This window comes from Diorhabda sublineata, chromosome 1 (genome assembly GCF_026230105.1).
Source record: "Diorhabda sublineata isolate icDioSubl1.1 chromosome 1, icDioSubl1.1, whole genome shotgun sequence".
NCBI lineage: Eukaryota > Metazoa > Arthropoda > Insecta > Coleoptera > Chrysomelidae > Diorhabda > Diorhabda sublineata.
Window position 1 is genome coordinate 44866028 of NC_079474.1, and position 21859 is coordinate 44887886.

At 31.8% G+C, this 21859-nt stretch overlaps 1 protein-coding gene across 1 annotated transcript; it reads right to left on the reverse strand.

Moving 5' to 3' along the window:
- Positions 1-177: 177 nt before the first annotated feature.
- LOC130444880 (uncharacterized) lies at positions 178-20539 on the reverse strand. The gene is made up of 16 exons (XM_056780266.1): positions 20376-20539; positions 16856-16965; positions 16710-16800; positions 16327-16512; positions 14270-14622; positions 13831-13899; positions 13428-13776; positions 12541-12686; positions 9614-9842; positions 8112-8221; positions 7970-8060; positions 6537-6722; positions 4748-5103; positions 4629-4697; positions 1939-2287; positions 178-627 (listed from the first exon to the last, which is right to left on the reverse strand). The coding sequence occupies exons 1-16, from the start codon at positions 20527-20529 to the stop codon at positions 467-469; spliced, it is 3009 nt and encodes a 1002-aa protein (XP_056636244.1). The 5' UTR covers positions 20530-20539; the 3' UTR covers positions 178-466.
- Between the last annotated feature and the right edge of the window lie 1320 nt (positions 20540-21859).

Sequence of the window (21859 nt, forward strand, 5' to 3'; positions counted from 1 at the left end):
TTTAATGTGAATCCTAAATATTTTGTGGCTTTTCTCTTCTCGATGGATAGCTCTTCGATTTTTTGTAAAACTTTATAGATAATTATGTGATTGAAAGCTGACGAGAGGCGGAAAATGAAAAACACATAATATTTAATATCATTTTATTCCATATAAAAGGTATTAAAAATTTATAGGGAGTTAAAAAGCATGCAAAATACCCCGAAGAAGGTCAATGAAAAAAAGGAATATATGGAGCATGTGAGTTAGGTTGTGTTAAGGTGTTAATTGGTAAGCAGTGTCTTAAAAATTGTAAACTGTGCGTATAAAGAACTTTTACGTTAAGTTTGCAATTTTAACATTTGTACTCTGTCATATTTTTCTTATCAGTATAATATATGACGTCAATTAATGATATTACCACTAGGTATTGGTATATATCTTAGATTATAATTTATGTATATATTGCATACTCAATTTGAAGTATTTATTTTCTAGGAACAAATTTAACTCTTATTTCACCGATTGGTCTTATAATTATGTCACCTTTGTGACGCAATTCTTTCGGTTTCGTAACAGCTTCTAACTTGAAGTTGCCCAATATACCACAAAGAACAGCTTTCATTTCCAACATAGCATATTTCTGACCTAACAATAAATAAAATAGTATCAATAAAGAGATTCTTTAGCTACCAAGGAAACAGGTCGCACTAATAACCCAAATGATTTTAAGTGGCTACAATATTACACACAAAAAAACAAGAATTAAAATTTATTCTATATAGTATATTTCAAATAATAATGTGGTTTATAAGTTCAATTGTCAATATTCTTCAATACTTTATGAAGAGGTTTGTGGACAGTAAATCTGTTCTACGAGTCTCTTGTAAATGAATAAATTTATACACTATTTGTCACAATTTATTGCCAGCCCTATAGTTTATCTGATACACAACAAATAAAAATAATACGACCGAAATTACGGCGAATAATCGTGGTCTATCGGTTCTACTCCGTTTTTCAGGATATTATAAAGATGTGGAATGGAAATAGGACAATGCTTTCCAACTCCAATTTGTCCCACAACTCAATCGTGTTGAATTATTACTTTCAGTACGTTTTCCCTCTACAATTCTTTCATATACTCTTTGCGCAGTTACGAGGAAAGTTTCGGATCGTTATCATGCTGCCGATCAGACGCTGGACATACTACATTTTCCCTTAATATTTTTTATAGCCTTCTTTAAAATATCTTCAATTTTTACCAGGTTTTTACCATTTACAGTCGGGATTAAACATATAACAGTTTTCTCCTAGACCTAAAAACCTCAAACTTTGATTCATCACTGCATAAAACTCTCTTCCACTCTTCATGCGTCCAATTCCTATGTTCTTTGGCCAACTGCAACCTCCAAATTTTATTTTGACGTCTTCACTGCAACCCAGCCAAAAAGGCTAGTTTCTCTCAATCTCCTTTTCACAGTAGAAGTACTAAATGGTACGGTTACCTTTGTCTTGTTGCACGAGTTTTCCTTTTCAAAACTTACAATTTTGAATTTGCGAGAACGAAAACAATTCGTATACGAACTTTACAAAAAAAGAAAACAAGTAAAGAAAAGTTTAAATCACAGCGTCTCACAAGTTTAACTGGGAGTAAACTACAATGATAAACGCGAAAGAAATAGTTCATAGTTAAAGAATAATGAACAAATTGGTCGTCACTTGCAAATTTTAACTTGTCGCGCTTACGGACAAAGTATATACACGCGCTCGTACAAAATAAAAAATAACCGATACTATTAGGTTTGGTTTGTAAGACACCGCTTCGACCATCGATGGACAATATGAAAGAGAAATTTATTAAAGTGTATTATTTCGAAATTTAATGAATGGATTATGGGGTGGGCACAAACTACTGACCAGTACGAATCTTAGTTTTATAACCGTTATTCATCTTACCTATGCAATTTCTGCTGCCAGCACTGAAAGGTATATACGCATAAGGATGTCTCTGCGCAATATTTTCAGGTAAAAATCGATCAGGATCGAAATTTTCAGGGTTTTCATACAGATGTGGACTTCTGTGCATGTCTATTATGTTGATATTTATATCGCAACCTTTTGGAATAACGTATCCTTCTTTAGTTCGAATATCCTCTCCAGCTATTCTGGAGATGACGTGGGCACTGGGGTAGATTCTTAAACTTTCCTTGATACATCTTTCCATATATTTCAGCTCCTGTAACTCAGCAAACATTGGATTGTTTGGATTTTCCACAATAGCAATAATTTCTTGGTACAACTCCTCCTGCAAAAAATTTGTGGATATATTTAAAAAATGAAATCACTAATAATAACTGCAACGAACAGACGCAGTTAAATTTACTCTAGGACATTTCGGGTTAACGGTCAAGATACTTGCATACCATTGCATCATTCATCAAGAAGCGCTTTGTGTTCCGACAACATTCCCAGATGAAATTTGTAAACTTATGGAATTAGTGATTACGCTTATCAACTCCATTTTAGCTAAAACTCTTAATCATCGTCAATTTAAAGATTTTTTAGTTGAAATGGAAAGTGAGTACGCTGATCTTTTGCTTCATAACAAGGTACGCTGGTTGTCAAGAGGGAATATTTTAAAACGTTTCGCGTAGGCTGTTCGTAATCCAGAACTAACAGGCGACAAGTGGATCCAAAACTTTTATTTCATGGTAGACGTTACTTCACATCTAAATCAACTTAATTATAAACTTCAAAGGAAGGGGAACACAGTTTTTTCGATGTTGGAAGAAGTCGCTTCATTCGAAAATAAATTATTTCTTTTTGCCTAAGATTTTGAAAGAGGACATTATTTCACTTTCCAAGCCTGAGGAAGCATCGACAAGAAAATAATTCCTCTATTGACAAATAATATTTTAAAACGACCATTTCAAATATGAGGGGAGCCTTTCTCAACAGGTTTCAGTATTTTAAAAACAGCAAAGCGACCTTAGCATTCGCCAAAAACCCTCTTAATGCTACGATAACAGATTTAGAATTTTCTCCTTTTGGCATCGACATTTGGACATATTGGAGAAGAAAAAAATGTAAACTAAGTTCTCAACACAAGTGGTCTGCTTTAAAAAACCTAGAGAAAGACGACATGATCATTTTCAACGCCTGGAATAGTATTGCGGATGCTATGATCAGCTAAAAAAACTCGCGTTTGCTGTTCTTTTCCTTTTCGGCTAAACGTATTCATGCGAACAATATTTTTTAAGTATGTTTTAAGTAAGTTTTATTAAAAACAAACAAAGTCCTCTCATAGATGAGAACCTGGAAATGTGCCTAAAATTAAAAACAACAACCTACAAATCGAACTTCAGCAAACTTTCAAAGGAGATGCAAGAACGTTCCCCCACATTAAGTAGTGTTTATATGGATACTTTACTAGTTTTATTCAATGTATCCATAATTTAATGAATCTCTAAAATTATGATGAATGTTTACTACATTTACAAACAGATTTGGCTCTCAATTTTTTTTAATCGTTTTAATTTGCATATTTGTCTCTTTGGCTAATAAGTTTGCCGACCACTGGGTTAACCCGATCATGATCTCAATGTTCGGAAACGGATCGAGTTAATCGGGTCCTAGTCATTTGATAGAATCGTTTCTACCCCGGTAGACCAGTAGATAAATGCGATTGGCTAAAGCGATTCTATGATATTTTCATCTTTATAAAGCATTCATTTCCCTTAAATGGCTATCTACTAATATTTCACATGAGCAGAGTCGGAATTTCGGCAAAAAAATAGTTTATTAGTTGGTGTCCTGCATAGTGGTCTTCGCGTTTTTGTTTTCTGGCTTTGTCCATTTTGCCCATCTGGTTGCTATAATTATTTAGATATAATCCATATTCGATGGAATCTTATTTTCAAGTCTCATCACCATGATGTAGTAAAAAACTGAGTTTTCAAAAGTCGGGATTCTTTTTTCAGCTTTTAATTCTGAAATAAGTTGGTGAGTTCTTTCTTCAATTTCTCTCCCTCATACTTGATTAACTAATTTTTATCATTCTAGTTATGTTATATGTGTTTTCAAAGTACCTTATCCATTCTTATTAAGTATTCACTTCTTGTATTAGTTTTCGGTTACATAACATGTTTCATACCTCCTTCTGACCACCCTATAAGTTCGCTTCAATTTCTGTTGTTATGTTTACCGCTATTTTTCTTCAATTGTCGTATTTGTTTCTTGAATTTTAGATATGCTGCCTTCTTCTCGTTTACTCAATTCTTAACTTTGTTGATGAATCACGATTTGGTGTTTCTCTTTTCGTTATGTTATGTTCTATCTGATTTTTCCCAAGCTATTTCTACGTCATCATTTTCTAGAACCTGGTTTTTTGTTATCTTGTGACTAAGTCTTTTTTGTGAACTTTTTCTCTCAACGAACATTGATTGTTGTTATATAATTTGGTGTCTCTTTCTTATTTCACCCTACACCGATTAGTATAGACAAAGAACAAGGTTATCTCCTTGTATTATTTTTTATTTGTGGATATAATAATAATAATAATAATATTAATAATAATAATAATAATAATAATAATAATAATAATAATAACGATAGTAACGATAAAGTGAACTTTTAGATAGATTTACCTGAATTTTTTCTTCATTGGCTAATATCATCAATGTATGTGATAGAGATACAGCCGTAGTATCATAACCCTAAAAAATACACAGTATAATTATTGTAAAAACACTTGGCAAACACTTACTCCCAGAATAAAAGTATCAACCTCTTCCCTCATCGCTACATCGTCCATATCAGCACCGCTATTTCTAGATTTTATCATCAGATCTAATAATGCCAACTTTTTTTTATTAGTGTAACTAATTTGTCCGTTATCTTCGAATAGTTTATATCTTTCTTTGATAATGTTACTTGAAAAATCGTGTAGGATTTCGATGGTTTTTTCGTTACGTCTTCCAACCGAACTTAATTTATAAAGGAATTGGTGGTATAACCAGGGTCGGCTCAATCTATACATCAAATTATCTCCATAATCAAGAACCGCTTGCAAGTACTGTTTACTTCTTGGATCTTCGCGGAGATCTTTTCCAAGAGAAGTTTCTATAATACACATACATATTGGTATGTAAAAGCAAAAGCGGAAAGTTTATAATTATTAGCAAAGAAATCTCAATTTCTATTAAAATTTTGATTTATTAATTATAAATAATTCAATCTCGGTCAGTTACAATACTTAACAGGTCATAGTTGATATGTTCTTATACTTATTAACTGTATAAAATATTACAGAAATTTCCTCGTGACTAATGGAGCTAAGTTAGGTTTCAGAACATATCTCATTAGACCAGGAAAATACGCATTAGAGATAGAAGAAACATAGGAAGAAGATGATAAATGGTTGACAAATGGTTGACAACAAAAAACCTTGGCACCCAGCTTAACTATGGAATAAGATAAGAAATAATATGCAAGCTATAAATCAAATATAAGATTCATAGCATCATCTAACCGTTAAATCTGTATTTAAATCTTCCTTTGAGTTAGATCCCTTAAACAATTTTGCTATTTTTTTTTGTCCTAGCTAGTGATGTTATATGTCTTCATCACTTTCTCTTCTTTTCACAGGAAGTAGAAATATATGTATGAGAGAAATAACACGAACGAAATTTGGAGAAAAATGATGGGAATAATATTGGGACCAAGCAAGAAACTATAATAAAAAAGGAAACGGAAGTAGTAGAATTAAAATAAAAAAAAAAAGATAAAAACAAAGATTCAACTGGGCGGCACAGATAATGAAAAGAAATAATTGTTAAAATAACACTATGAGTTGACCTTGGAAATTCTGGAGGAAGAAGACAGATGACGATGGGAATTGTAGACTGGAATGAAAATTAATGAAAAGATACAACAAAAGTAGACAAAACGAAGCTTATATTCGATCTACAACTAATATTTCAGTACCTACTTGAAGATTGCATGTAAGTTTTGTTCTGACTATTTTTATTATATCTTTTCATTACTTTTTATTCCAGTTTGCAATAACCATAATTATATAATGATGTCTTCTTCTTATTATGTGTGCCGCCCAGTTGAGTTTTTTGCTTTTATATATTTTAGCTCTTCTTCTTTGGTTTTCCTGTCTCGTTCTAATTTCTTGTTTGGTCCCAATATTATTCCCATAATTTTTCTTCAACTATTTTCGTCTTCATTTTTGTTTATTACTCTGGTTTCAATCGGATATGGGATCATTGTTCTAGCCAATGTCATATATTGGTTTAGTTTACTAAATTTTTCATTCTTCAAAATTATGGTATAGATTTAAGATTTAAGACGCGTGCTGTTTCTGTTTTCTCCCAATTTTATAATATATTTTATTAGAACTTGCATATAACAAATAAATAGTTGTTTTGATATAAAATATGAGAAAACTAAAACCTCCTTGTCGGGCCACATAATTGGAACTTCCTTATTTACATTAATTGTATTTTGAGTTAATTTAAACAGGAAAGAATGATATTCGATATATTTACCTCCAATTGAGTGCAGAGTAAATTCAGTAATAGGCTTGACAACGTCAATATAGGGTCGATCGCATAATTTTTTTATATCCTCAACTAAATGGTTCATTTCTTTATTAAAAATATGAACAAACTCTTGCAAAATAGTGAAATGAAAGGCTGGCGTTAAAATTTTCCTTCTCGAGTGCCATTGTTGACCTAAAAACATATTTTATGCACTAAAATGATCAAAATTGTTATTAATAAACTTTAAACTTTACAAATCTATTACCATTTCCAACTAATCAACTATTTAAAATGAAACATTTGAATCAATGCATCACCTACCCAAAAACAATCATTAGGAAAGTTAGGCACGAAAGCTCTGTAAGTAAGTTTGCACAGTTTCTATGATAGATCTTCATGAATCGACAGCATACTGTTAAGCTGGAATTTCTGGAACCGTTTGGTGATATTCATACTGAGCACCTGAGTTTACCTTCAGTGTAAACAGTGTGTTCACCATACTGTTCATTCATTTCGAAATATACTTACTTAGCTTGTAATTTCAGAAATTATTGGCTTAAAAACAAGTTTTACTTTGTAGTTTATTCTTTTTATAAGGACTATTTTCCCATTCTCACTATTATACGTAATAAGTTCATTCTTAACCTTTTCATCCTTTTCGATGTAAGGCGTGTGTGGAATCGAGTTATAATGCAGTGTTCTCCAAATTGTCTTCCATTGTTTTCTATTAATTTCTATCCATCTTATACCATTCAAATTAATGTTTGCTGTCGCTATCTTAACTCCATTATTCAATAGTTTTATTGATCTTCGTTTTTGTATTTTTCGGTATTCTTGCTTCGTATACTCTTCTAATAATTCTATTTTCTCCCATTTTCGTTCCTTGAATTTTCTGTGTGTATGATTTCTAATTCTATCCAATTTCGTTTTACCTCGTATCTTTTCTAGATATCTCATCTCCATGTTCTAAATCTTATTCCTTTAGCTTTGTGTGTGGATCATGTTCCTGATCCTAAAGTGAGTATAATTTAAAAAAAATTCTTTTTATTGTCTCCGTTCTCTAGTTTATTTCTTGTACTCTTTAGTTGTTACCTACAATCATCGTCTTTGAGTTTTTCTCATTTATCTTTATGTTGGTGTTCTCAAAACAATAAATTTCCAAGTTTTTCTTCGTAGTTTTTTCGTCTTTGGCGATCTGAAGGTTATTTCACTTATTAACGAGGATAAATTTCCGGGATATCGCATATATTGTCAATTACATTTTCAATTTTCTATTTTCTGAAGGCATCAGAGAACATTCTTTGTTATCATTATCATCAAAATCAAAATTATTTGAGTCCCTATGCTACAAAAATGATTCTTTTGACTTGAAAATCCGTATTATAAAATGATAATGTACCTTAATGAAATTCATTTTATAGATACATAGCTAAACTTACCTTTACTAGTTAACAGCCCCGTTCCAAGCCAATCGTGAAGAAGGTTATATATTTGACTTTTTTCAAGATGTTTGGAATTATTCAAAATCAACTAAAAAAATGTGATTTGAGGCAATGTAAGTTGATACATTCATTTAATTACCTCTATATCTTCGGGAGTCATTATACAGACAGTTGCAATGCCTAGCGTATACATCTTGTAAATTGGAAAATATTCTACAGAACGTTTTCTATCTCTATTAAACATAGCCTCTGGAACAGTAGGAAAGAACATTCCAGTAAAATATGACTATGACTATGACCAGCAGCGTTATTAGCAATAGCCAATTTTCCGGTGCAACAATATTTTGTTTGAACCATGTGCTCTTTAAACCGAACATTAATGGATCTTTTAGTTTGCCCAACATACTTCCCATCACAATCATTACAGCTAATTTCATAGATACCATTATTTTCCAAATATGGAATTTTATCCTTGGGATTACCCAACAATTATTTCAATGTATAGTTTAAAAAGTAGGTTTAAAAGGTATCAGAGCAAATTTTGTCTTGTTTTTCGTTTTGATTTTGGAAACGAGAAAGATATTTATTGAACCTATGATAAAAAATAAATAAAAGTTCTTTCAATATCGTTTCTTTCGATGTGAAAAATGAATTAAACGATGTACCAGGAAATGGATTACTATTCTTAATTATTAAAATAGCAGAAAATGGTAACTGCCCATTGTTTCCTATTTCATAAATGAACTTCACAGATGGACATGTTGAATTGAGTTTCAAAATGAAATTTTCATATACCATTCCTTATTTAGGTATTCTCAATATTATTATCTATAATCAATTTTACTTATACCCTTATTTCATATTTTTTATAAAAGTAGGTAAATAATAATGTATCAGTTAGTTGTATTTTCTTAGTTTTTCTCACTCTAGAAGCGTTTTTTCGAAATTTCACGGTTCTCTACGGTTTTTTTACTACGGATCTCACGATTTTAGCTTTCAACCGTCTAGCATCCCTGCTTGGCAGTCGTCAGAGATAAGGGTGTTGGACGTAGCTCGCACTAAATGCGAACAAGGAGATCAATCAGCAGCTAATTGTGATTTATGATGAGGAGTGTTTGTCCGTTTAGCACCTACGCAAATGGTGCAAGGTTTTTGCTGAAGGTCTCATGGAAGATCACTATGAAGAACGGAGTGGAAGACCACCAGTCTCAGATGCGATTTTCCAGAAAGTCAACAGTGAGCTGCTTAAAGATCAGAGGGTTACTGTCCGTGAACGGCAAAAGCTTTAAGAGCGACGACTTGAACGAAATGGCGGGAGACTACTTCGACTTATGAAGGAGCACTGTCTTCAAAAGTATGGCGAAAAAATGGGAAACTATGTTGAGAACGGGACAACAGTGTAAGCTTTTCATCTATATACGAATTAAAAACAATAAATAATGTTTTTAGTGTGTAAAAAATATGGGAACCTTTCTTATTTTACAATCCTCCTGAAGCTAATATATAGAAAACTATATTCATTCTTGACACATTTTGTACGCATTTTTATGACTCACGTATTCAATTGTATGTTTTACTCAATGTTGTTAATTAATTATTATAAGAAGGTCATATTGAATATGTGTTTTGGTTATATCTAACCTGAGTCCTCGAAATGATATTCAGTTCCAATTACGGGATACGCCTTGGGGCCCGGTATTGCCATAAAATGTTTCCAAAACTCTTCATTTTTCTTTTTACTCCAAAAAATAAAGCCGATGACCGTCACTAAAGTTGCAATTACTATCAAAAACATGTTTATATGCAGAATAAACAACCTCGAATGAATGCTGTCTTTAGTAGGCTGTAATGCAATTTCACGCAAGGTTATCTATTTTTATATTATTTGATTGTTTATTAATATCGTTTAAACCGCTGTATACGTGTAGGGATCAAATGATGTTTATAATTCTCAATCAGTATCAATCCAAATAAATAGAATGTTGAAATAATTTTTATTCGGGTCAATGTGCAAATTTTCGCGCACATTTAATATTACTTCTACGGTAAAAGCATCAAATGTTGACATTAATCCAAAATCCATTAATTCAAAATGTGAAAATAAGGTATTTGGCCACTGAAGGTACTCGAAATTGGTGTCATTCCGCTTCCACTAATTATAACTCCAGCGACGCCAACCTTCTTGTCCTGCATCTTGGTGAGAATTTTTAAGGGAAATATTGTGACTACCATTTCAATTCCTCTGCTCTATGAATAACATAAAATAAAAATCCGTATAGCATTAATGCCCCAAATTTCAATAGAAAACCACGGTTAAGTTGGGCGTACCTTCAAACAGTGTATTCAACCAGGCAAAACAAAATCTATGGCTTTGTGTTGCTGAAAAAACTCCCACCGTAGAAGAAATAGGACGTTGTCCAGTGACGAGGAAGAACTTGAACGAATTAATGAAGAAGACATGGTTGTGGCTGTGTTGCCTAACAAAAAACGTGAAACGAAATGCGTTTGCCTGGTTGTCAAAATTGATTCTGGAGATAATGCTGAAGTAATACCACTTCTTTCCTGCAATAGACTGAGGACGGTTTTTAAGCCTTCGAGCAACGGAAATCATCTTCTATCGGTCAGCAGCGTACAATAAAAACTATCCACATATTACTGGGGCAATACCGAAAAGATTTGTGTTCCCTGTTTCTCTTTAATTCAATTTAATTAGGTAGATATGCTAAAAATTCATTTACCTTCTATTCTGAAAGAGAGAGAGAGAGAGAGAGAGAGAGAGAGTAATGCTATATTTTTTAAAAATTTGTAGACAAAAGCTTGTAAAAACTACAAAACAAACATAAAAATAACTAATTGAAGATACAAGATACAGAAACAAAATGTCACATACCTTCTTGAAATATAATCTTAACATGTTCTTAATATCTTTTGTTCATTTAGGCCTTAAGTAATAACTTCTGGAAGGCGAAGGGTCAAGTGTCAACGTTAAGACTGCAAATGTCAACATATGCAATTTTTGCAGAGAAATGTGTCAACTTTGTGTGCAAAAAGCCATGTTTGAAAAAATTCGTTTGTTACAATAGAAAAAAACTATTTTGGCAAGTCCAATACATGCAAACTGTTCACAAGGAAATCACAATTCATAGTAACTAACTAAAAGTTTTATTTTCTTGGAGACTTTTGTAGAACGCGGAATTGAATGATTTTTTCTTTCATCTAGTGTCAAGAATTGGTGCTTTTACCTTAGCGCATTTATCCATAAATTAGATATAAAGTATTATGTATTAACTTTTTTCTTCTTCACGTACAATCTCCATTTAGACGGTTGTCTCTCATCATAGCTATTTTGACATCGGAAACTGCGGCCCTATACAAATCAGATGATGTGAAGCTTAACTATTTTCACTATTTCCTATATTATTTTCCTTAATTACATATCTTGGACCTCTCATATGTGGCCAAGATATTTAAGGTTTTTTCTTTTCACTTGATGAAGGATCTCTACATCCATCTTCATTATTTTCAGAACATCTACGTTGGTCAGATGATCTGTTCATGGTATTCTCAGTACTATACAGTAGGCTCATATCTCGAAGACGCTTGCAATATGCGGTGAGGGTCCAAGCTTTTACAACAAGCAGTAGAACTGGAAATACATACCACTAGAGCATCCGTTTTCTCAGCTCCAAGCTCAAGTCGCGGCTACCGAGAAGCTTCTTGGTCCTCATAAACGATACACGGACCCTTTCGATTCGAATCATTATTTTTAAACCGTCAACACTTTAATCCAGGTAGCAATACTTTTCGACTCTTTTTCAGACGATATTAAGCCAAAAATACATAAGATAAAATTAGAAGAATGAAAAATATAGCAAGTCCAATGTTTTAAATATCTTGGGCGCGTGACACTAACATAAAATAGGAGACTGGAACAAGATATAAACGAGAAACTGGATCATGTGGAAGATTATTCAACATGACACGGTATCTAAGAAAGATAGACAATATATCAATATACGACAGAATAATGAACACTCTTATAAGAAAATCTTTGAACTTAATTATATTTTTAGACGCCATTTGACCTGAAATTACTTGAATTGCCATGAATTGACATAAATCGACATAAACAGACATCAATCCATATGAAATGACAATCGACCTCAATCGGCTTAACCAATATCAATCGACGTCAATAAACATCAAAGGCATCAAGTGACAATCGACCTAAATAGGCTTCAAGTCATGAGATGAACGATTAATACGGAAGATATATCAGTTTACAAAAAAAAATAGAGGATCTAGAAGGAGCTGCACAGATGGCAGGAAATAAAACGTATACAGGTTAGAAAAGAATGGAAACAACTGTGGAAAAGAGAGCCCACATAATTACTCAACTCCAGCAAGCCCTCTATCTGAAAGGGCAAAAAGGATCTGGATAAAATGACAGTGGTGATGAAATGGACGATTTTGTTAGTGCTGCTAATGTTTTCTTAACATTATAAAAGGGATTGGTTTTAATAAAATCCTCAATTTTATTCATTTTTTTTTAAATTTTATCTTGGTACAAATTTAACATTTATATCTGTGCTTGATCTTAAAACTATGTCTGATCTGTAAATAATATCTTCGGGTTTAGTCACAGATTCCAGTTTGAAATTTCGCAGTATTCCACAAAGAAATGTCTTCATTTCCAATAGCGCAAATTTTTGCCCTAAAATAAAATGAATTTTTGAAAGACAGATAAAAATTTGACTAATTTCAGTCTCTATCAAAATATAAATATTTTAATAGTATCATCAAGCATTGAAAAAGTTTGCAGCATATAGTACATCAGTAAAATTCATCGGTAATCAGAAGTGGTTTCATTTTCTGTTATTTTCTTTTTCGGTATGCCTTATTTATCTTTTTCATTTTACTTCTCACATATATCGGTTTCGCTTTGTTTCTCCCCTATCCTTGTATAATGAAATTACACCTTTCTGTTTAGCACAAAGTGAACGTAAGTAATAAAAGTATATACAAATAAACGATGAAATTGAGGAGCTGCTCCAACTAAGATTAGAAAGTATTTGTATTTTTCTTTTTTAAATTTCCATTTGAAAGATTGAGGAATTGGCTGTAGGATGAAAGATACAACTAATTTTCTTATGAATGAACAAAATCATAAGCTCATTGAGATCCTCAGATCTCAATCCTCAGGTATCCTTATAATTACGTTTAGGATATTGGCAAATCGACGATGATTATCAGTATGAGGATTTGCTTGACTTACATAAATATTTAATCATTTGCTTACTGATTTTTCATAGCTTTGTTACTTTATATGATATTTCCATTTGATTTTGGCAAAATATTTGGATATAATCTATTGAATTTATTCCAAATTATAGACTTTTTTTGTATAGATCAGATTGAAGGTTCAAAAATTCATCTGTTAATTGCAAGGTCATACCTATACAATTTCTTCCTCCTGCACTGAATGGTAAATAAGCAAATGGATGCCTCTTAGCTACATTTTCAGGCAGAAATCTATCGGGATCAAACTTTTCTGGATTTTCCCATAATTCAGGTCTTCTATGGAGATCGTAAATGTATATATGAATGAAACAATTATTTGGAATAACATATCCTGTTTTTGTTTTTATTTCTTCGCCTGATATTCTACCGATTACTGGTACACTTGGATAAAGCCTTAAGCATTCTTTGATACACCTATCCATAAATTTTAATTTTCCCAATTGTTGATAAGATGGCTCATCGGATTCATCTACGACTGACATTATTTCTTGATAAAGTTCATCCTAAAATATAAATTATTTAGGATATTTTCTAAGGAAGCAGGTAATATGTTTTACTTGTATTTTTGGTTGATTTGCTAGTTCCATCAGAGTATAAATTAAGGCCATAGCTGTAGTATCGTGACCCTGGAATTAAAAATGGCATGTTTTTAATAATATATTTGAAATTTATTCAAAATAACTTTGCTGGAAATGATTCATATAGACGATATAGCATCACTCGAGCTCCGATAATGATTTATAACCTTCAGCTGCTTAGTTACAGTCGTTACAGAGTCACATGGACTCAAGCTAGAGAAAGAAGCAGGCTGAGGAACAAAGAATGTTTTCACTAGTTTTAAACTTTCTCAATACGTATTATGATGACAAACATCTCAATAGTGCTCAATGTCAACCATCTAGCAGACAGTCTGAAGGCAAAAGTATGATAAATTGAATGATTCAAGTATACAGTATCATGAAAATTGAAATAGGTAACGATAGATGAAATAATTACCGCAAACGTAAACGTATTCAATTCTTCCCTGATTCCTGCATCGTCGATTTCAGCTCTGGTGTATTTCGCTTTTAACATCAATTCTAGTAGATTTAGTCGTTTCCCCCTTGAATTATTCATTGTTTCGGGAGTAAAATTTATTTGTCTGTTATTAATTATGTTGTCACAAAAATCATGCATTATCTTGATCATTTCTTCATTTTTTCTTTTCAAGGAACTTAGTTTGTAGATGAATGGTATTAACAGCCAAGGTCGTACGGCTCTATGAACAAACGACATACCATAATTATGAATTGCTTCTCGGTATTTCGTACAATTTGATTCTTCTCTAAGCGAAACACCTAAAGCTGTTTCTGTAAAAAATATGAGTCAATACGAATTTAGTGACTTCTGTTTTTTTTTTAGTAAATTTACTCGCATATCCATATGGTACTAAATACGAAAATTTACAGTGGGCGATTATTTGACTATACGCTTTTGGGGGGCGATAGTCATTTTGCGTGGGCGAATACCCATTTTCAGTGATGGGCCACTGCATTTTTATAATGCGTTGTGAAAGAAGCGAATAAAACATTTTGTAAAACAATATTGTTATCCTTTGGTATTTAATTGCTACAATGTATATTCAATGTGATGTGATCTGTTGTGCTCTCACCATATATGATATTTGCATTATTTTTAAAATAAACGTATTTCATTTTGTGCCGTATTTCATTTTGTGCCGTATATCATAGGTAAGTTAATTATTACTTATAGGAGAGAGTTGCCATATGCATACTGGTCACCTAATGCGTATTAGGTCATTTATTGCTAAACAAAGGCTTTATATTGTAAGTTCTAATTAAATCGATAAAGTAGGAACAAAAATTCCGTTACAATAATTGTTTTGTTGTGAATTATAAGAGATTGAAGAAATCATGTGAGTTTTCTGAGCTTTCTTTATAAGATATATTTTAGTGAATAAAATGGTTTACTTACATACAAACTTATTCAAGAAGTACTATTTTCATATAGATATGCTTTAGGATACCGGTCGATTTATCAATAATAATTAAAAAATTGTGGTCAATTAGCAACTTCGGTAGTTATAGATTGTTTTCAAATTATAATATTCCTATAAATTATTACTAAATAATATATAAATCACATTTGAAATTGAGTAAATGAATATTTTTAATTTTACCTATTTTTTATATATTTAAAACAGATTTTTTTAAAATTTGAATTACAGAACAACCTCTAAAAATGTCCCAGAAAAAAAAAAGGCAATATTTTGTTGAATATGTAAAGTTTGGTTTTATTTTTTCGCCACAAAATATTTAACTTCCAATGTGTTTGATGTGCAATCAGGTATTTTCTAATGAAACAATGAAACCATCCCGAATGATTGAACATTTAAAAAGAAAACATCCCGTCAAGCAGGACAAAGACATTGAATATTTCGAAAATTTAAAAACGATGTTTACCAAACGAAATAAAATAATCAATGTATTCAAAACAGCAACCACAAATATAAATAAGGGATTGGAGGTGTCATATAAGATTTCACGTATAATAGCTCAAAATGCGAAACCTCATAATATTGAAGAGAAATTATTATTACCGGTTATAAAGGAAGAAGAAACTTCTTCTACCTGAACGTGTTGTGCGAGATCAAATGAACAATATTTATAATATAATAAGACTTTTGAATTCTTTTGGAGAACATAATTAAATAGAATAACTAACAATGTCCATTATAGTAACTTCAAGTAAAACATTCAAAATTTTAGAAGATGTGGGTATATTTACCATTCGTTATTTTAAACTTAATTTTATATCTGGTTTTATTTCTGGACTTTACTTTCTATAATGCATACACTGTTTACGCTACCACTAAACACGCACAATTACACTGTCTGACTCCCAATTCGATAACCAAGTTATAGTTTTCAGAGACTTTTTACTATCGGTCTCTGTAGTGGTAATTGTAAATATTGTTCTCAATTTGAATTGAAAAATTAAAAATCATATGCAGGTCAAACAACTGAAAATACCCTGACAGAAATACAACTTACCTGCTATGGAATTCAATGCATAATCCGTTATAGGTTTGATGACATTAACAAATGGTTCATTGCATAAATCTCTCAACTGATTAACTACCACAGTTGTTTCATTATTTAATACTTCTACATATTCCTGTAAGGTGTTGAAATGGAATGCTGGAGTTAACATTTTTCGTCTATGTTGCCATTTTTGACCTTGAAATTCAATGTAATGGTACTAAATTGAAATTAACTGGTATTACGCAAACAGCACTACAATTTATTAGTTACTATCTCAACTAAAAAACTAGTCTCGAGTATCTCTAGCATTAGCGAGAATTTTTGGTAGATGCAATACATTTCCGCGAAAAAAGTTAAACAATTTAGTTGTAATATCATTTTATTGTCCTTACCCGAACTTGTTAGAAGTCCTGTTCCTAACCATTCGTGTATAAGTTCATAAACATAACTTTTAGTGTTGTGTTTAGGATTATTGATAATGAGCTACAATACAATTTATGTTATGAATTTGGTAAACTGTATAATGCTTGTAATTTACCTCTATGTCTTCTGGATTCAATATACCAACTATTGGTATATCTAATGTCCACATCCTATAAATAGGATAAAATTCTTTTCCATTATTTCGATCGGTAAGGAATTGTGATTCTTAAAGAAAAGGTTTGATATACATTAAAACCATGAAGGACATTAACACATGAGGGTTAAGGTGAAATTATTCTTAATTTTTATAAATGAAACTTTTCAACAAATCAAATAGTTTCTGCCCTGAACGTTGTTTTGTTAGTTTTGATCAACATATTTTTTCCTACATTCATATCTTCTCTATCAACAACAAAGCCAAAATTCAGATGCTTTTCCTAGAAATAGTAAAAACGCGTTCAATTGACCTAAAGTACAGCTCTGTTACAGTAACTGTTCTAGTTACTACTAATGATGACCTTATCACAACGGTTACAAATTTATTCCAACCGACAATTTTAAGACCGTCACGAAACGATAAGAAAACTTTTTCCATTGATTTTATGCGCAAGCTTCACACCGTTTTGAAACAATTCCGAATAAAAATTTGGAATTTAACACTTTTGTCAGATATTAATAGAAATTGAAAGTTTTAGACAGTTGTTCCCAAATGTATTACAAATTCGTGTTTTATCTCGACATTATGAAATAAGATATAACTAGGGCCGGATTAAGATTTATAAGGACCGGGGCTAAAATAATGACGGGGCCCCCTTAAGGAATTCGGAAACTCGGAAAAATTCACAAAATAATATCAATACGTTAGATTTGTGGTGTCAACACATCAAAAAATACAAAATGATTTCCAAATGATGGGGCCCTCTTGGACTTGGGGCCCGGGGCTATAGCCCCCCCAAGCCCCTAGCTTAATCCGGCCCTGGATATAACAGAGAAGAAGAATCTCTTGGGGAAATAGGGACATTTTTATTTGAGCTTTGGTATTGTTTTACGAATAGTCCTGATATAGGAGAAAATTTCCTTCACAGAGCTGATATAGCTGATTTTTAATATGGTTTCTTTCAGTGTGGGACTCGTTCACTGTGTGATAACGAAGCAACTGTAGGAGTGAATTGTGTAGGTGGTGGGTGTAAGGGCTAACGAACGAATACACCTGCTTACAGGGAAACCGCAGAAAAACTGTAACATCGACGAGGTTTATGTATGAAATACTCTGAAAGTGAGAAATGTTTTATTTGTATTCAATATCTAATTGTAATTGTATACAATATCTAATTTTAAAATGATCCGGTTCACCAGCCAAATAGGCCTACGATAGGAAATAATGCTGCGGAAGCTGTAACTGCCCGCCCCCAAATATCAGTTTTCTAATTAAAAATAAACAGAAAAAAAAACAAAAAAATTCTCATATAACAAAAAAAAAGAAACAAATAAATAGATAAACAACAAAAAAATATATCCTCATATCCCGAAATAGAAGGGAACCGTTTTTACTTAGGCTTGACCTCTCTCTTCGTATTCTTCAAGCCACTTGGTCGCCTTTTTTTCTTTTTTTCCTAGCCTAGACAGCACAATCCATTCTCCACAACCCTGCAGAGGTGCAAATTCTATATCAGAGTTAACTCCAACAAACCTTTATGTATAAAAAAATTTCCCCTGTCGAAATAATCGTCTCAAAATAGTTTGCAAATGGGTTTCCGTGACGCCTCCTTTCAAAGATCCTAAAGTATGAGGCTCCTTGCTTATCTGTCGTCAAAATACAGCATCTCTGAGTTGGCGAGAAATGGTTTATTATTTTATGTAAAAATCGTTCAACGAATTCTCCTATTCAAATAATGAGGGAAAAAATTGATTTATTAAAAAAAAGCCGTGGTTTAATAATGAAATAATAGATATTTACGATATATGAGATGGGAAATTTGTCAAACGAGGCCGTTGGGCCGAGTTACGCTCATTGTTGATTTATTTTGCGAACTGTCAATTTTGACGCGTTCACTTCAGTTTGGTATAATTGTATCGACATGAGTTCCGACTATTAAAGTGTGGATTCTGATATAGAAATCCAGTAGTGTCGCTGAAGGATATGTAGAATCATCCTTAGAAAACAAAAAAAAATATAGCTACTAAAATAATAGGAGGAGAAATCGTTTGTACAAAAAATTCAATTGAAATTTAAAACTACAATTCTTCAATTGTCTCCACGTCAGCTTGAATAAACATCACTAATTATACAGGTGTTGTTATCAATTATTATAATAAATGAGGTTAAATTTTTTATTCATGAGTTCATTCCACTAGTGCGGTAAAGTATCTCACTACGAAACTCATATTAGTATCGTAATGTTTGATATTACATATTGGTAGTAGGTAAAATAAGTATTCCACGCCGCTATGAAATTTTTCAAGGGAAAATGAATCAATGAAAATTTACGTGCATCGTATTGTATTGAAAGAGAGTCAGGGAAAATTGTAGTTGCAAAGAACAATTCATCAGGAAGCAACAACTTGAATCATCGGTTTAGTTTATTTTGGAAGGATTTGTAACTAGCAGATCACGCGGATTTGTGTGGAATAAGAATTCTTGAAATAAGTGTGTTGTACTTATAGTCCAGCCATTTAAGGTAGTTCATCTAAGAAAATCGAGATAATGTAATTGTTTATAAAAAATTAAAATTATTTATAATTATATATTGAGCAATAATTTATAAACTTTATAAGAGATTATTTGGGTGGGGACTACCAGTTGATTTCAAACGGGACTCTAACTGTGCGCGCTGAGGCCTCTATCTCAGAAACGATTCACCGAATGAAAAAAAATTTGAAACAAAAGTTGTAGAGAATTTACTGCTCTACAATATTGATGAAAAATAAAAATAGCGAAAACCCATAGGAAACGAGTTATTTGCAAAACATGTGCAAGAAATCGATTTTTTTGACTTTAGACCCCCGATTTTTAAAGTTGCTCACATCGAATTATATGTTTCGAAAGGAATTTTACGTCAAATGAACAAGTTTAAATGACTTCATAGCTGGGTATCTCGATTTTCCGAAATTCTTGCCTAAATCTACTTAAAATGATTGGACTATTACGGAAGTCGCAAACAGACACGAACGTGTCTGTATACAAAGAGTTTTCAATAATTTTGAAATAAACTTTCATTCCTTCGTCAAGAAATGAATTGAAAAAAAATTGTTTTATAATCGATTTTATTCAGCTAATCTTGAGTATTTTCGCCAAATGTGGAATTTCTGAATAGGTATTTCTTAATGTATTATCAAATTGATAAAGATATATTTCGTAATTGTTGATTAATGTTTTTGGCAGAATAGATAAAATATGACCCACATTAGTTAAATAATAATTATTTATATTTATCACAAAGTGATGACTAGCTTTCTATTTTCATTGAAATGTCTAGAAGAAGTACAATCTGTATAATTCCAACAAGTGAAATCGTTTCTTTTAATAGCAAATTTGTTTTCTAACAACAGAAAAATAAAACTACAAAAGTTATGTTATATTAAATGACAGAATATAAATACAAAGCCCACTTACATATAAACTTTGTCAAACATACCTGCAGTACCGAAACTGAATGTTCCTATAATTGGTTTTTCTTTAGGTCCAGGAATTGCTGAAACATATTTCCAAACGGTTTCGTATCTCCATTTCCGCCAAAAATAATAAAGGGAAAATAATAATAACAAAGCAACTAGAACCAACGCGTTCATGGTCGTAACAGCTCTCGAGGTTATTGACAACAATTTGAAAGTTGAGAGTCAATTTTGTTTTTTGATAGATTCAGGACCGTATTCTGATTTATAACGAGTTATATTGAATTAAATGAGTAGAATTTGACTTTTTTGAATATTTAATAGCTTCGTAATTTTCTTTATATTGATTTAAAATTTCTGTCGAGGAGTTTAAAAATCCAATGAGTACGTTTTAAACAGATATGAAGCTTAAAATATTTTTCTCATGTCTACGTGCAGAGTACCAACGTATGCAGTAAAGTTTTCCATTTCATTATTAATTAAAGGTTAAAATAAGGGGTAAGTTCCATGTATCAACTGAAGAAAGGGATAGTTATGGAACCAGGAGAAAATGGGCTTGATATTCAATATTTTCGAAATTAGAGATATTACAATTGGACCACATAAAAAGTATACTTAATATTAATCAATTCTTACGCAATTTGGATTCCAATAATTTGCTATTGAATGATGCAGCCCAAAGCCAAAGCATTTTTCGACTTTATCAATAAACTTTATATGCTATTTTCATAGTCAGAAAGCTTTGGACTCAACTAAGTCGAATCAAAATTGATTTTAATCTATATAAAATCCAATCGATCAATGATTTCGAAACATTAAGATTGTGAATGAAATGTTATTGTATTTATTGTTGCAATCCAGTTAAATGAAAAAAATTCCAAAGTTGTTATTGATACTGTATTGCTGGATTCAATAATTTTTTAATACTGGTATTGAAAAACAATTAGAATTCGTCGTATTATTATTCTCAGATTGGACCAGGTTAACCTGCACAAATTTCGTTAGATTCCTGAAATGGTCCAGGGGAAATCATCGAGATCCAAGGGAGAGATTCTACAGGGATTTCCGTCGTTAGATCTTCACATTTGTTAGAATATGTAACAGGGAATTAAGATTTTGGAAGTGGTCTACGAGGGAAGAACTTTGAAATCTCTCGTCTATTTGAATATTGTAAGAAAATAAATGAGAATTATGAGACATACTGCCTTTTAACTATATAAAGTTAAATATAAAACTCAGTAAACTTTATCGGTGACGCAAAACAATTTACACTAGACAACAATCAAAATTGCTCGAATCAAATCTGTTGCGCGTTTTTTTGGTAGCGTCTCAAAATATCTGTTTTTGTCATTCGTATTTAAAATCGTTTCAATATTCTGTTAAGCAAATTTTAATTTTTCCGTTAAATTCAGTAAGCGGCTTGAAGTTATCTAATATTTTCGCGAAGTTACCTTTGGAAGTTAGTTGACAACTGAATCATGTAAAATGTATTAATTTTCCGGCTTTA